At 48.8% G+C, this 13,143-nt stretch overlaps 1 protein-coding gene across 1 annotated transcript; it reads right to left on the bottom strand.

The window, feature by feature from the left end:
* Positions 1–3,303: 3,303 nt before the first annotated feature.
* LOC128730875 (transcription factor AP-2-epsilon) lies at positions 3,304–12,705 on the bottom strand. The gene is made up of 8 exons (XM_053823962.1): positions 12,661–12,705; positions 11,023–11,256; positions 10,774–10,938; positions 8,069–8,307; positions 4,295–4,459; positions 3,723–3,987; positions 3,487–3,654; positions 3,304–3,414 (listed from the first exon to the last, which is right to left on the bottom strand). The coding sequence occupies exons 1-8, from the start codon at positions 12,703–12,705 to the stop codon at positions 3,304–3,306; spliced, it is 1,392 nt and encodes a 463-aa protein (XP_053679937.1).
* Between the last annotated feature and the right edge of the window lie 438 nt (positions 12,706–13,143).

Raw genomic sequence — 13,143 nt, 5'->3', positions numbered from 1 at the left:
TTTTTTCTTCTGCATCTTCTTCTTCTTCTCTTTGCGAGTTTGAAACGTTAAGTCTTTTAGTTTGCTGAAACGCGTGGGTTTACGATGGGCATCTACGAAAGACTTTCACTTCTTTGGTATATTACTGCACTTCGCGATCACAGAAATCATTAAAAACCATTCTTAAACTAATAAATTACCTAAATCTTTAACAGCAGAACGATCAAAACAATCGCGCACATACAGAAATGCTCCTTGACGTTGCGAATGCCAAACGTGACATTATCTTCGACTTCGAATATGAATCTGTCAAATTCGATAGAGTAATAAAATTATTTTTAAATTTTACGACGCACTGATCTACGGAAAATTTTATAATTATATCGAATGAAATGAATTTATCTTAATTTGAACGAATGTAGTCAATTGCTCGATGAAAAACAGCTAATAGCGCTGCATACTAAAAGAGATCCTCGTAACTTGCAGTCGCTATCTCGAAGTACGAAAGCGAAAGAAATTCAACTTCAAATAAGTTCCAAAAACTACTTTACATCAGAATAAGTTTAAATTGCATGTTATCAGAAATTAGAAATATTAACTGTTTAACGATCGACACAATTTTTCACATTGATATGTAATTAGCCCTGTATGAGCTAACCTGTAATGTAATTTCGTTTCTTCTGGGGATAGGAAGGTGTAATATACCGAACAAATGATGTAATTTTGAAAATGCATGGAAGATACGAATGTAAGGAAGTGCATTAAAGTTAATCTACTACAAAAATTTAATTTGGATTGGGTTATTTTGAGAACACGAATAAATGTTCGACTATTTCTTCGTTTGAGTTAAACACGAGTGAGTAACACGTGCTTCAAGCGAATCTATTTGAAAATTGCCCGTTTTCAGATAATGAAGAAACACACTGCACTGAGATGAGTTTAAAATATATATTTTATTTAATTTAAATTTTCAATAGTTCAGAAATGTACTTCATAAACATTTTTATTTCTCGTAGCTCCTTGCCCAGAGTGAGAGTGAGTGAGGGTGTCCTCAGTTTGTTCTATGAGTTTCTCGTTCGATTTGCTTTTTTATACACTTGCATTAGAACTATGATCATCTTACTTCTGCTTTTACATGCAAAACCTTAAACATAGATTTAGTCGGTTCGATCGGTGCGTGGCCACGTGTTGGCTGTTCGTGCTGCGACATTGAGTTCAGTTAAGTTCTGTGTGGTGTGAGAGATGCCTTTTGATGCTTGCTTTCTATTACATTTTCGTTCATTTTGTGTACTTATGGACAAGTTTGATTGCTCGTTTTGCTCGGGTTTTCATTTTCCCTCCTTTTGTGTTGGTTTGATTTCGTTCCTTTACTATGCTTATTACAAATTGATAAATCATTTGAAAAACGAATGGTACACGCCACCCCCGTCCTGAACCGCGCTGGGCGTTCCTACGGGGTCGCAAATTGTTCACGTTCATTATAATACGTTTGTTTATGCGTTCTGACCGCGTTAAATATCTTACTAAGGATATGCCGTAAAATGGAATGATGTGAGATTGGAAACGATTGGTGCATGTTGGTTTGCTCGTTGAACCGTCTCTCCTTCCGGTGGTCGTACGATTTGATATTTATATATATATACCCGGACAACGGCTCCAGCCACCTGTTCTCGCTTCGGCCGAAGGAGCAGCAGAACCCATTGACTGCCAGAATGATGCTAAGCCGTTCTTTGCAATGCTGTACAGCGGGCGCGCATTTAGCTAGGGCTAGTAAATTATTTGATTCTATTTGCTTTTGTACAGAGTATAATACTTAAAACAACCCATTGCCGACGACGTGGTACGCGCATAAAGATTCTGATACGATCGTAAGTGGCCGAGAGCGGCAGAAAAGATAGCACATGGAAATGTACAGCACGAGTCCGATGCGACCGGTTATGATTGCCTCGCACTTTATCTAAAAACTCTCCTTATCTCGTCCCACCGAGTTGGAAGATATGCGGTACCTGATTTGGCATACGTGGTAGATCTCTGCCTCCGTGGGGCTTTTATGGCAAAATGGGTGACCGACCGGAAGCTTCACGTTCGCTTTCGTTGTAGTACAAAGGGCGCGAAGCGAGGAGGGCATGCAGAAAGAACGAAAAAACGCTTGACAGCGATGGCACTTCTCGACGTTGGCTTCTAACTCACGACCCGCGAGAAAGATAGGAAGCTTGATGAGTGGATCGGTGGAAAATAGTGAATGATCCTGCTCGTGGATGAAACAAAAATTTGGCACAAAAATTTTGTCAGGTTCAGTATGGCGCATTTGATTCGAGAGGCGTCAATTTTGGCACGTGGCGTTTTGTGGCTTATGGTCCAGAACGATAGTAAAAGTAACAACCCGTCACAAACGGGATGTTGTAGGTTGTGAACGAACGCTGGAGGCGGTCGTCGATGTGCTTTGTAACTTCTAAAGTAATTTTCCGCACGCATGCGCCATGATGGATGTGGGGGATCGCGAGTGAAACGGTCCTTTCAGCTGCTGCTTTCGTTTAGCGATACTTTGAGCTATTCCGATACACATTTAAATAATACCCTTTATCACAAGGAAGAACGCACTATAAACGACGAAAAAAGAAAATGCAAGAACCGCCCGCAAGGATTGTGTGAGAAAAAAAAACACGTAGAAAGCAACTAAATAATACTCGTTTCGCTCGCAAAAATACTGCACGGTCAAGCCCGCAGCCTGCCGCTAAACGCGAACCCATAACCGGGTCCAGTAATGTGTCTATGCTAAAATGAGCTTTGTATTAGTACCAGACAAAATAAAAACAAAACAACTAAGTTTATACCGATCGGTGGCGGGCTTTCGGGCTCCTGATTCGTAGTGTATCACCTAAACTAGCGTTATCTACCGTTGCTAAACTAGGCTATGCTACGCGTTCCTTTACATTTCCGTTCTACCGTGTGCGTGGTCGTCGTGCGCTGATATCTCATGCACGTGGCATGCAGCTTCCTTCCCAACTAGCATCACATTTGTTGTCTACTTCTGGGCCCACTCTTTATGAACGAAGCTCGCCCAGCCTTCTCCCTTGATATGACAGTAATGTACAGTACGATGAGAACCGTGCGCCTGTGGCGCCTTTTTCCGATTTGTGCGATTTACCGGCTGCCTGGTGCAAGAAGGACGAAAGTGGGTGAGAGTTTCCGTAAGCTTGCTTCCGGTCCTTGATGGACCGGGGATTTCCATCCTACACCGTGCCGTCGTCTGACGAGTAAGAAAAGTCCCCGTTTATCGCACTAAAATCGATCAATTTTAGTGAACAGATAATTTTATAACTGTCATTTCTTGTCGCTCTCCATTTTGTTCTTGTCTAGCGATGAGGTGACCATGCTGCCACCGTTGCCCGGATACATCTTGTCCAGGTGTTTGATGGACTCGTTCAGGTAGTTCTACAAGGGGAACAAAAAGATTGACGCTTAGTACTAGCCTCCCTGGAGATGGATTCGTCCTGACTCGCTTACCTGAATCGCTGTCAGCGCCGCAACGATGGCCGGCGAGCCGAAGCCGTGTGAGATCAGCGAAAAATGCGTCAGATGTCGCTGTATCGACGGGTCAAGGATGTGCTGCGGTCTGGTGTTGCAGAGAGGCGACCGGTCCTGGTTCAGAAGGTCCATCAGCTCCTTCGTGACCTGTTGGGTGAAGGAAAGTCTTCGTTAGGGTGCGTTCTATGACTTCTAGTTTGACTTACGGAACGTACCTGTTTCGTGTTGAGAAGCAGCTCCTTCCGTCGGTACGACTCCTGTGGTTCCGAGTACTGACGGGACAGATACTCTGCAACTTGGCGGGCCGGGAACTCGGTTTCGCACACGTACCCGAAGTCACGTGCCAAATGAATTGCTTCGCCTTCGACCAGTGACGTCAGCAGAGTCACATTCGCTGCCTTACGCCGACCGGCCGGAAGGTTGAGGCCAATCTTTTCTAACTTCTCCCTCAGCAAGCGGCCACCGTTTTTACTCTTCGCTCTGGAGAAAGGACGAGAAAAAGGACACATTCAGTGGAAATGGCGAAAAGCAAAATCATTTCACGACACGACATACAAAAACCCGACGGCATAGAATGAGAAATGAAACGGCCGCCCATCGATTTAAAGTTACACAAGAATGTGATATCATTAACGATGGATTAATTATGCATATTATTTTTTTCCATTCGTCCCGGCACGCGAGCACTGTATGACGTAGCGTTCGTTCGTGCCAACGTTGTAATTAATAGCGTTCGATCAAGCAACAATAGCGCACAAATGAGGCAGAAATGGCACGAACAACTTACCGTCTCAGGACACCACCCAGCAAGGACGCGTTCAGACACTCCGGTGGTGATAGGCGGCGTTGCACTTCCGCTACGGTTACTTTGTATTTTGAGGTGCTCGACAGAAGACTGAGTCGCCCAGGAACTGAACAGAACACGTCGCTCGGCGAACCGATGTTGATTTGGCTGCTATCCTTTTTGATGTCGGTGATGGGAAAGTCTGGAATGGCACAAACAGGTATAAGCACAGCCGCTGACATTGAACTCGAGGTTTAGCTGCCCTAAAACGTGAGGCATCTCACGGGCGAATGGGCGAATTCATTCACCCTTTTTCGGTGCGATTTATGCTAAGGGGTTGTAAAGCATTTTCGGGACGAACTGGATGGGGAAGTTATTCGGGTTATTTCTAGAACCTGGGCTAGACGCGTTCAAAGCATTCCGCAGGTCACCGTTCAACACAATCGCGGGGATTTGTAGGATTTTGTGACCTAATTTCGCGAGGCCATTTTTATGCTGCAGCTTTAAGCGATTAAAACACGCTATAATTCTTATCTTATATCTCAGCAGGTTGCTTTCGTCTCTAGCTCATCAATATGCAGGCTAGGATGGCTGCAAGGCTGAGCTAAAATTAGCTACTGTCTCTCGATCCAATCGAAAGGTCAACAATGTAATCTTCAGCGCGGCAAAAAAAGCAAACTCTCTTCTCTTTATGTTTCTTGGATTCAAAAGCTCAGATTCGGACTTCATTTAAGCAAACATCGACACCCATTCCGATAGTAAAAAGATGGCCAATCTTCGCAGCATGCTATGGTCAAAGGAGATTAAATAAACGACAAATCCAACCCCGCTCTCGGTTCACGAAACGTAATGACAATTTCGCAGCTGGACTTGACCTGGAAAGCATCACCTTGAGAGTGGATTTTTTTGTTGTACAACGTTGCTCGCGAGCTGTTTGTAGTTTGCACCAGAATAGGAGGCTCCCACTAGGTGGATACTTCTTCGGATTGCTCTTCCCCAAACCGCCAAGCTCATCCACGCAGCAATTGTCCGGTTTAGCAAACCATTCACTTCACACATGGTCCAGCTCTCAGGCAAGGGAGACCCAACCATCGCCATCGGAGCGGTTTCTGGCTCGATTTTTTTGTCTGTGCGTTGTTTCCATTCTATCCCACCCTCGGCTTCTACCACTAGGGGTGGTTGCGATTTGGCCCACTCCGGGTCGCGCCACCATACCGGGAGATGATGCCCTAACGCAGGCGGAAGGCTAAAGACATTAAATGCCCCCGACGGCAGCAGGCGATTAGCCAATTCAAGCGACTTGTGGCCGCAGGAGAAATAAGCAACGGCAAAAAAAATAACACCAGCGTACAGATCTTATCGTGCACTTTTAATTTAAACGCTTCTCGGCGAGATTATTTCAGACGATGCCTGAATAGGGCGCGCTGGAAGCGGAGGAATTCCTGCCACGATCGGTTTCGGGCCCGGCTAGGCCAGAAAGGTAAAAAGTTACGTACTTTGTTTCTGGTCGCCGTGCGTTCATTTATACGATTTCGCGACATACCGGACGGCCCTCGCTCTCGAAGCCTTCGCCATGATACACGCAAATTTGTATTTCCCATTGCTCATTGCACGCCTGGGCCCGGTTCCACGAAGAGATACACGGACTCCAGATGGTATCACGCAGACTCTCCCCAACGTTGCCGAGGGGTGGCAAGATGCTCGTTGCGATAGCAACGCTCGGAGAAAGCCCCGGGAGGGTTGATGCATTCTCGGAAGGCGTCTATCGCCGACTTCTGAATGGGATCTGACGCTGCTCGGGGTGCGAGTTTGAGGTTTGTTTGAGAGCCGAAAAAAGGACACTCTGATATTTGTCCATAAAAAAATCGGAGCCTCCATTACCTGACGTTCGGCAGAACGCGCTAGCTGGCAATTGAGTTATCAAGCTATCTAGCCTTCGATAAGACAAGCGACTTGTGGTACTTTGCGGTGCGTTTGTTAATGTTTCTTTTCGTTCTTTTGAGCCAAAACTTATGATGAAGGCGGTTTGCAATGCTTTCTGTCGATCCCTTGCGGTCGAACCAATCAGCTGACTGGGTTGACATATTGGCTCGTGCTTGGAATCACAGTAGCTTGTGACATTCCTTGACTACCGAAAACGCACATCGCAGCCTTGGGAGGGCTGGGTTCCAGGGATCCATTTCGGGAACCCACCGGGCGCAATAAATTTCCCGATCGCCCAGCACCAGTGGGAAGGAAAATGCTAATGAGTACGTCACGGGCGGGAATTCCGTCGAACGACGGTCAGTAAACCCTGGAATCCTAGGAGTTGGGTGCTCCTGCTTTGGGTACTCTGAAATTTCATCCTTCGAAGGCCCTGCACCTTCGGGAAACCGCGTTGCGTCCAACCGTGTAGGAATGCGCCCGAGGAAAACCTTGCGCCACAAATGCTTGCCTTCACACCCAAACATGGGCGCATCATGAATGGGGAGGAAAAAAATGTGCAACGAGCCGGCCCGTTGACAGGGAACATGCTACCCTAGCTGAAGGCCGGACGACACCACCCCAAGTGGACACACACACCCTGAGGGTGGTAGGAATTATATATGGCTCCGGTTTTGGGAGCACGGTGCCGTATCTCGATGGAATCTCGGCGCTGTGGCCGAACGGGAAGAGGACTGGACTCATTAGCATACTAATATTGTCAACCGGGTGTCATCGAGCCTTCCCGATCGCGATATCTTCGATATCGGTGGACATTTCCTCCTTCGCGTCGCAGGAGATGGAAGAGTTCTTATATTGCCGCAAACAAACACACACACACGTGCGCGCACGTCCGATCACGGTCTGATAAGACCGATGGGGCTTGCTCTAGCCGGCTGAATCGCATCGGAATGATGCATAGGTTTTACGGAGCTCGAGTAGAGACGAACCTTTCGTCCAGGTTGTACAGCTTGTAGCACTCGTAGGGCCATTAACACGCCACACGGCTTTGAACTTGGACCGAATGAGTCCGAATCGAACATTAATTACCCCCGGAACGGAGCCGGAACTGGGCCAGGCATCGAGCGGGCTCGTTAAGAGGCGAAAGGACCGTTTGGGGCACTCCACTTGCACTCTACTTGCGAGACCTTAATTTAGACATCATCGATTGCCGGGTCAATGGGGAAGATTCTCCTGCGGCGTGGTTGTCGATTTGGCACGGACTCAAAAGCCCGGTGCTAAAAAATCGAAAAAAAAATGTAAAAAAACAACACCTAAACGCACTCATTGCCGACATTAGCGATGTGAGATCTATTATTGTAATTGTGTTATTACGAGGTGAACGCGAGGGCTTCAGTGTGTGGCATGTTTCGCCCCGAAAGCCTTCGAAAAGCGACAAGTTTCCGATTGCGGCGGGATTGCTGCAAAGGCGGGATTGAGCGAAGGGTCAACCCTGAACCACGGATGGGAAGTGAGACGCAACGGTGCCAAAGGGACCATTATGCGAGTGTGTAATATGAGGCTCCACATTGGGACGGCGTATTGGGTACGTTTCCTGCCCGACGTAGTTCCCACTGAGCCATCGAGAGCCGCCGAGACGAGGGATTCGAAGGTGTCGGATTCGACGGGGATGTTTTTGTTTGCCACCAGGCCAGCCCATCTGCAACGTTACACCACGCCGTGTGGTGCCGCATCCCAGGAGGGACGGGATCGTGTTCAATGGCGTTATTAACGGGCGAGCAATGGACGGATGGATGTGGCTAATTATTAGCTGCACCGGGTGCAGTAACGCGGGTTCGTCGCTTGACGCCGCGCCCGACTCGTTTGAAGTGATCGCGGTACTTACTCTTCAACAGCGGCAGATCGCTCATGAAGCCTGCGTTTTCGTCTATCACCGGGTTCTGGCCGTCATCGACCGAGCTCTGTAGGGCCTGGTGCAGCGCTAGAGGGTCGTGTTCGTGTGCGCCTAGCCGGGTTGCACCGGCACCGGATCCGATCGAACCGCTGTAGTCACTCCGTCGGTCGGAGTACGGGAAGCCGTGCGACAGTTGCGTCTGCGAATGGGAGAGAACCGAGAGAGAAAAGATGTGTTTAGACGATAGGAAATGGGCGAATCAAAGGGCATTTAGAGATGCGGAGATGGCTATCTAAACGAACACATTCATTGAGGTCGGCTGATAAGGCGGATTGAACGGCGTTGCTAATTTGGGTGCCAGTGGAGTATCCTAGATGACCTCTCAGATCAAATGTAAACTTTTGAATGGGTGTTTGGCTTCACCTGGAACGATGTAAGGGAAAATTCTCGCACCTACTCCGTTCTGGCAGTGTATGGTTTGGCATATAATGCTAAGCGCCTGAAGTTATGTAATTTGCATGAGTTTTACATAGATTTATTAAAGTTGTCCTAAGATTATTTCATTCGTTTAAAGTGTATTGGGACTATTTTTGATCACATGAATGAATAAGTATTAAAGTATTCAATCCCTATCAATTCAAAACTGATATTTCCACGGCCTAAAATAGATTTCTTAGTGAAATCTAACCACTGAACCTTAAAGTACCTCGTTACTCGTAATCGTTTACCTTTTGGCTATTTCTAACAAAAAAAATTGTCATATTTTTACTCCCTAAAGCAACAGAATCTCCCCGAAACGAACCTTTTGTTAGCTTATCGAACGCACGCTTCTTAAACCTCAAGCAACCCCCACACCGATCGATATCGATTCAAGCACCGATCGGAAATTTATGAAAATTCCTTCCGGCAACTGCCGTGGTGGGAGTACGGCAAGCCGAAGAAGCAAAAAGACACCAACGCGTTAGCCAACACGCAACCGCTTCTCGCGTGCGCGTGCTAATCGACTTTATTAAATCGTTCCCCGAGCCGCAAGAACGGCATCGACCGTCGGGCGTCAAATCGAACGGCGGATGCTGCTGTTGCTGCATCCCAGGACAACGCTCAGCCACGGCACACGGGCATGTAGTTGATAAATATTTCATCGTTTATGATACGAAATTGTTGACATACTTCCTCTCTGCCGCCGCACCGGTTGGTACGCAGGCAGCAGCCCTCATTCGAGGGACGTCGAAAGGACGACGGAAGGACAGCGGAAGTATGCGCACATCCCTCCCGAACCGGGTCGTTCACGGGAGGGTTTTCCCGGGCCGAAGTTAGCGAAAAGTTGGAAAAGGTATGCAGCGGGAGTTGCCGGCGCTAGTGGAGGATAAAAAAGGACACGAAGCTATTTATCCTTAAAATCTCGACCTCGTGGAAAGCGGGAACGAGTGAAGATTTTTCGGTGGCCGTACCAAGCGCGTGCCATCGGTGCGGAGAGCTCTCGGGGTAGAAAACTCCTCCGACTCGCTCGTGGCAAGGATCTGGAACGGATCTTTCTACACAAGCTCGAGCTTGGGAGTGAGTTTTCTTGAGGAACTGGAATAGTTGCGCTGGAAGTTTATCTTCCTTCTGGGCTCGGATGGAATGTTCGGGCTTCTGGCCGGCCGAAGGATGAAGACGACGGGTTCACAAGGGCATCGGAGGATTGTTTTTATTTCCATCTCGCTCTCTCTTTCCCCAGTTTGTCCTCACACAATCCGCCCTTCGACGAGCTGGACAAGGAGACTGAAGGCGGCCGATATTAGGCCATATTTTTGGACAACGGTTTCTTCCCTTCGCGCGTTTCTTCTCCCCACTCTTACTCCTTTCGTGAGTTGTGTTATTCGGGAGAAGAAAAGAAATTAATTCGACCTAACAAGCCCAACATGACTTTCATAATTCTTGCACGGTCCGAGTCCGTGCCCTAGGAGAAAGCGACAGTCCTGGCCGCCTGAGAATGGCCCCACTCAAAACTCCCGAAACGGCCGTTCGGAAGCCCGATGCATCCCCTACCGGTCGGTTGGTAGCCAAACGCAGGGAAAATAATGATGTTAGCAATAAAAAGAAAACAAAACATCACTCGAGAGGTGGCCCGCCCGGTCACGTGGGGCGCGCGTGCACTCGCCTCCTTACGATCCGCTCGCTCGCGATCCGAAATGACTCAATTCCAACCGATCGAATCGAACCGCACCGAGTTAATCATCTTGCCCGGAACCCCCCGCTGGGCCTTCCCACCCCAACTCGATGGGGTGAGAGGGGAGAAGGGGAAACAATGGGGCGCGGTCTACGTCTCTCTCTCTCTCTCTCTAAAATCCCAGCCAGGATGCCAAAGTTCGGCAGCGGGAGCGCAGTTTATAAAAATTAATTAACAAAAATGTGTGATCTCATTTGGTCGACTTCGTTTCTATTTCCCATTTATCCATCGGAGCCATTCGGAGAACCCCCTATCGGGGGAAATGGTTTGGGCACGGGAGACGTTAGATCATCGCGATGTGTGTGAGAGAAGGAAATCACCGTTGATTTGTTTTATTGCTTGTGGGCCACATCCCGCGCGAAAGGTCTTTGATTTAACGGAGCCCTTGGGGCGAGTTAGGCTCCTGGAGGGCGCGTGTCACCACGTCAACGGACAGTTCGAGGGACCACTTACCACGTGCTGCTGGAGTTCGGATTCACGGTGAGATCGATGCAGCCCGAGCTGCTCCTGCGATGGTCTCAGCCCAGCCAGCTGATTGTAGTGGTGCAGGGGTGCATGGTGCAGCGAGGACAGCGGCTGTCCGTACGGATCCGTGCTCAGATAATCGAGACCGTGATTCTGCAAGGACGAGGACGAAAAGGGATAATTTATTACAGGCATTCATTGGGATCGAACCCACCCACGAAAGGGTTAGACACGTACCTGTTGCTGCGGTGGGCTTTGGGTGGTGTGATGGAAGGGCGGCGGGAAGTAGGGCGGCTGGAAGTCGGACTGAAGCGTCTGGTGATGCATGGTGGGGCCGGGACCGTGTGATCCGCCGTGGCTACCGCTGTGTCCGCTTGCTGGCCCGTTCCTCCCCGTGTGACCGCCGGTGTGCGCTGAGTAAGCAGGACTTCCGCTCGAGAGCCCTATGCCTCCATGACTAGTGAGCCGCTCCTGATGTGGGTGGTGGCGATGGGGGTGGAATGAAAGAGCAGAAGAATGGGAGTTTAGTGAAGGAGCTCCGAAGGGCAGCTAGTAACGGGAGAAATAAGTGTTAAAGCAAGCAAGCTAGGAGTATAAACGAAAGATGGCGCGTGATTTTTAAGCCAACACACGGCGAATAAATGATAACCAATAGAATATTTAAATTCACTGAGCTTTTACTTTTATTGTCACATAGTGTATAAAAAATTTGGGAAAAGAGATGGAGGTTCCCCATTTTCGTACTTAAGAAAAGAACTTTTTTTATTCAAACAAAGTAATAAATTCGATCTAAAACGCTCCCCGTTAGAGCAGATTATTCAAATGTAGGTTTTTGTACCCAGCAGTGGTTCGGCAGGACCCATTAAACAATTTAACAGATCGAGCAAGCGCTCCAGCTTATTGCCACTGTTAACCCAAATCGCTATTTATTTATTTGAACAAGGTTTATATGCGTCGAGGTGCTGCGTTTGGCGTTTGATTGACCGCCGAACTCTGGACCGAGACGCGTTCGAGGCGCTCCGTCATCGAGCCTCGTCACTTTTATCACTTCGCGGGCCAAAATCTGGCATCACCGTAGCCGAGGGGAGCGTTTCGGAGCTGGGAGGGGAATTTTTACACCCGTTTCTTGATCCAAATCTATCGAGAAAGCTAGAGCCAACGCTGGTACGTTTTATGGCCGTGCGCTCCTCCGTGGAAGCCTTTCCCCCACGCTGCATGTGGCATTCGCGGGACGCCGGGGCCAAACCTAGGCATCCAATAGGTCGGCGTTCTGTTTATTTTTTTCTTCTTCTTCTGACTTTCCTGATTTCAGACCCAGTGGTACGGAGCCGGAGACGGGAAGTGTCCGCGTGGTGAGGTCATAAAAATTGCAATCAAACTCCCCAAATTCGGCCTCTGCGCACCCTCAGCGCGAGTACGGAGCCGCTTTTCGGGAGGCTCTCAGAGACAGTTTTGCCGAAGATCGACACCACCACCGGGCGTGTAGATTGTCATTTCCGCGATCGCTCGACGGGGCTCGATAGCACGCTTCCTGCCGACTGGACCGCCGGCGAAAGTGTTCGCGAAAGGAGGCAGTGAAAGGGGGAAAAAAAGCAAACGAAAAAAAAAAATGGAAGGAAAACATATTGCCAAATCCCTGCCCCGATCGGAGATCGAATTCGGAATGTGTGACCAGCGTGAGGCACAATAAACTCGATCAAGAGGTCAGCCGGACGACGTTGGGCCTTTGCAATGGGCGCGCTTAATTAAAACAATTATCGCTGATAAAAATGCATCCAGATGGAAGAAGGGGAAGCTTTCGCACCAATCCCCCCCCCCTCTTCATGCTCCCTCTGGAGGGTCGTGAATACACACGCACACACACACTAACATTACCTGCACTTCTATAACGGATGACATGTCCACGTACGCCAGAGCCATCTTGGATCGCGGTTCGTCCGGTTCGCGGTACAATGTTTGATCGCTTGATCGGTTCTGCCGCCGTCGGCTGGCTCCTTTTCTTTCCCTGCGAACGGATTACGGAGCCGAAAAAGTCCCACCGAACCTTGGCCGCGGGATGTTTATGGGGACACTTATGGGTTTCGAGCGGCCATGCAAAAGCCCTAGCCAGACGGTTGCTAGGGCGACGTGTGAGAGCTTTGGCACCGCTCAGCAGCCTGCATTTCGTTCGTTTAACATCGCGCCGGAATTTTGGCGACCGGTTTCACTGCAAACCATAATGGACGATTTAAAACCACTTCACTCGCAAAGGGTTGCACACTAACGCTACGCGTGATAACCGCCGGAGCCGCGAGGCTCACTCTACACCATTTTCGGTCGGTATCGGAAGCTTTGGAACCGTGGACGCGGAATGTCTAC

The sequence above is a fragment of the Anopheles nili genome, chromosome 2, assembly GCF_943737925.1.
Source record: "Anopheles nili chromosome 2, idAnoNiliSN_F5_01, whole genome shotgun sequence".
NCBI lineage: Eukaryota > Metazoa > Arthropoda > Insecta > Diptera > Culicidae > Anopheles > Anopheles nili.
The sequence above is the reverse complement of the archived record's forward strand: the minus strand, read 5'-3'. Positions and strand labels throughout refer to the sequence as shown.

Coding starts and splice junctions, on each gene's coding strand:
- LOC128730875 (XM_053823962.1), bottom strand. CDS start 12,705: ATGGCTCTGGCGTACGTGGACATGTCATCCGTTATAGAAGTGCAG. Junction 3,988..4,294: donor CTGGGTGGTGTCCTGAGACG/GTAAGTTGTTCG, acceptor TCCTTTCTCCAG/AGCGAAGAGTAAAAACGGTG. Junction 3,655..3,722: donor TGCTTCTCAACACGAAACAG/GTACGTTCCGTA, acceptor TTCACCCAACAG/GTCACGAAGGAGCTGATGGA.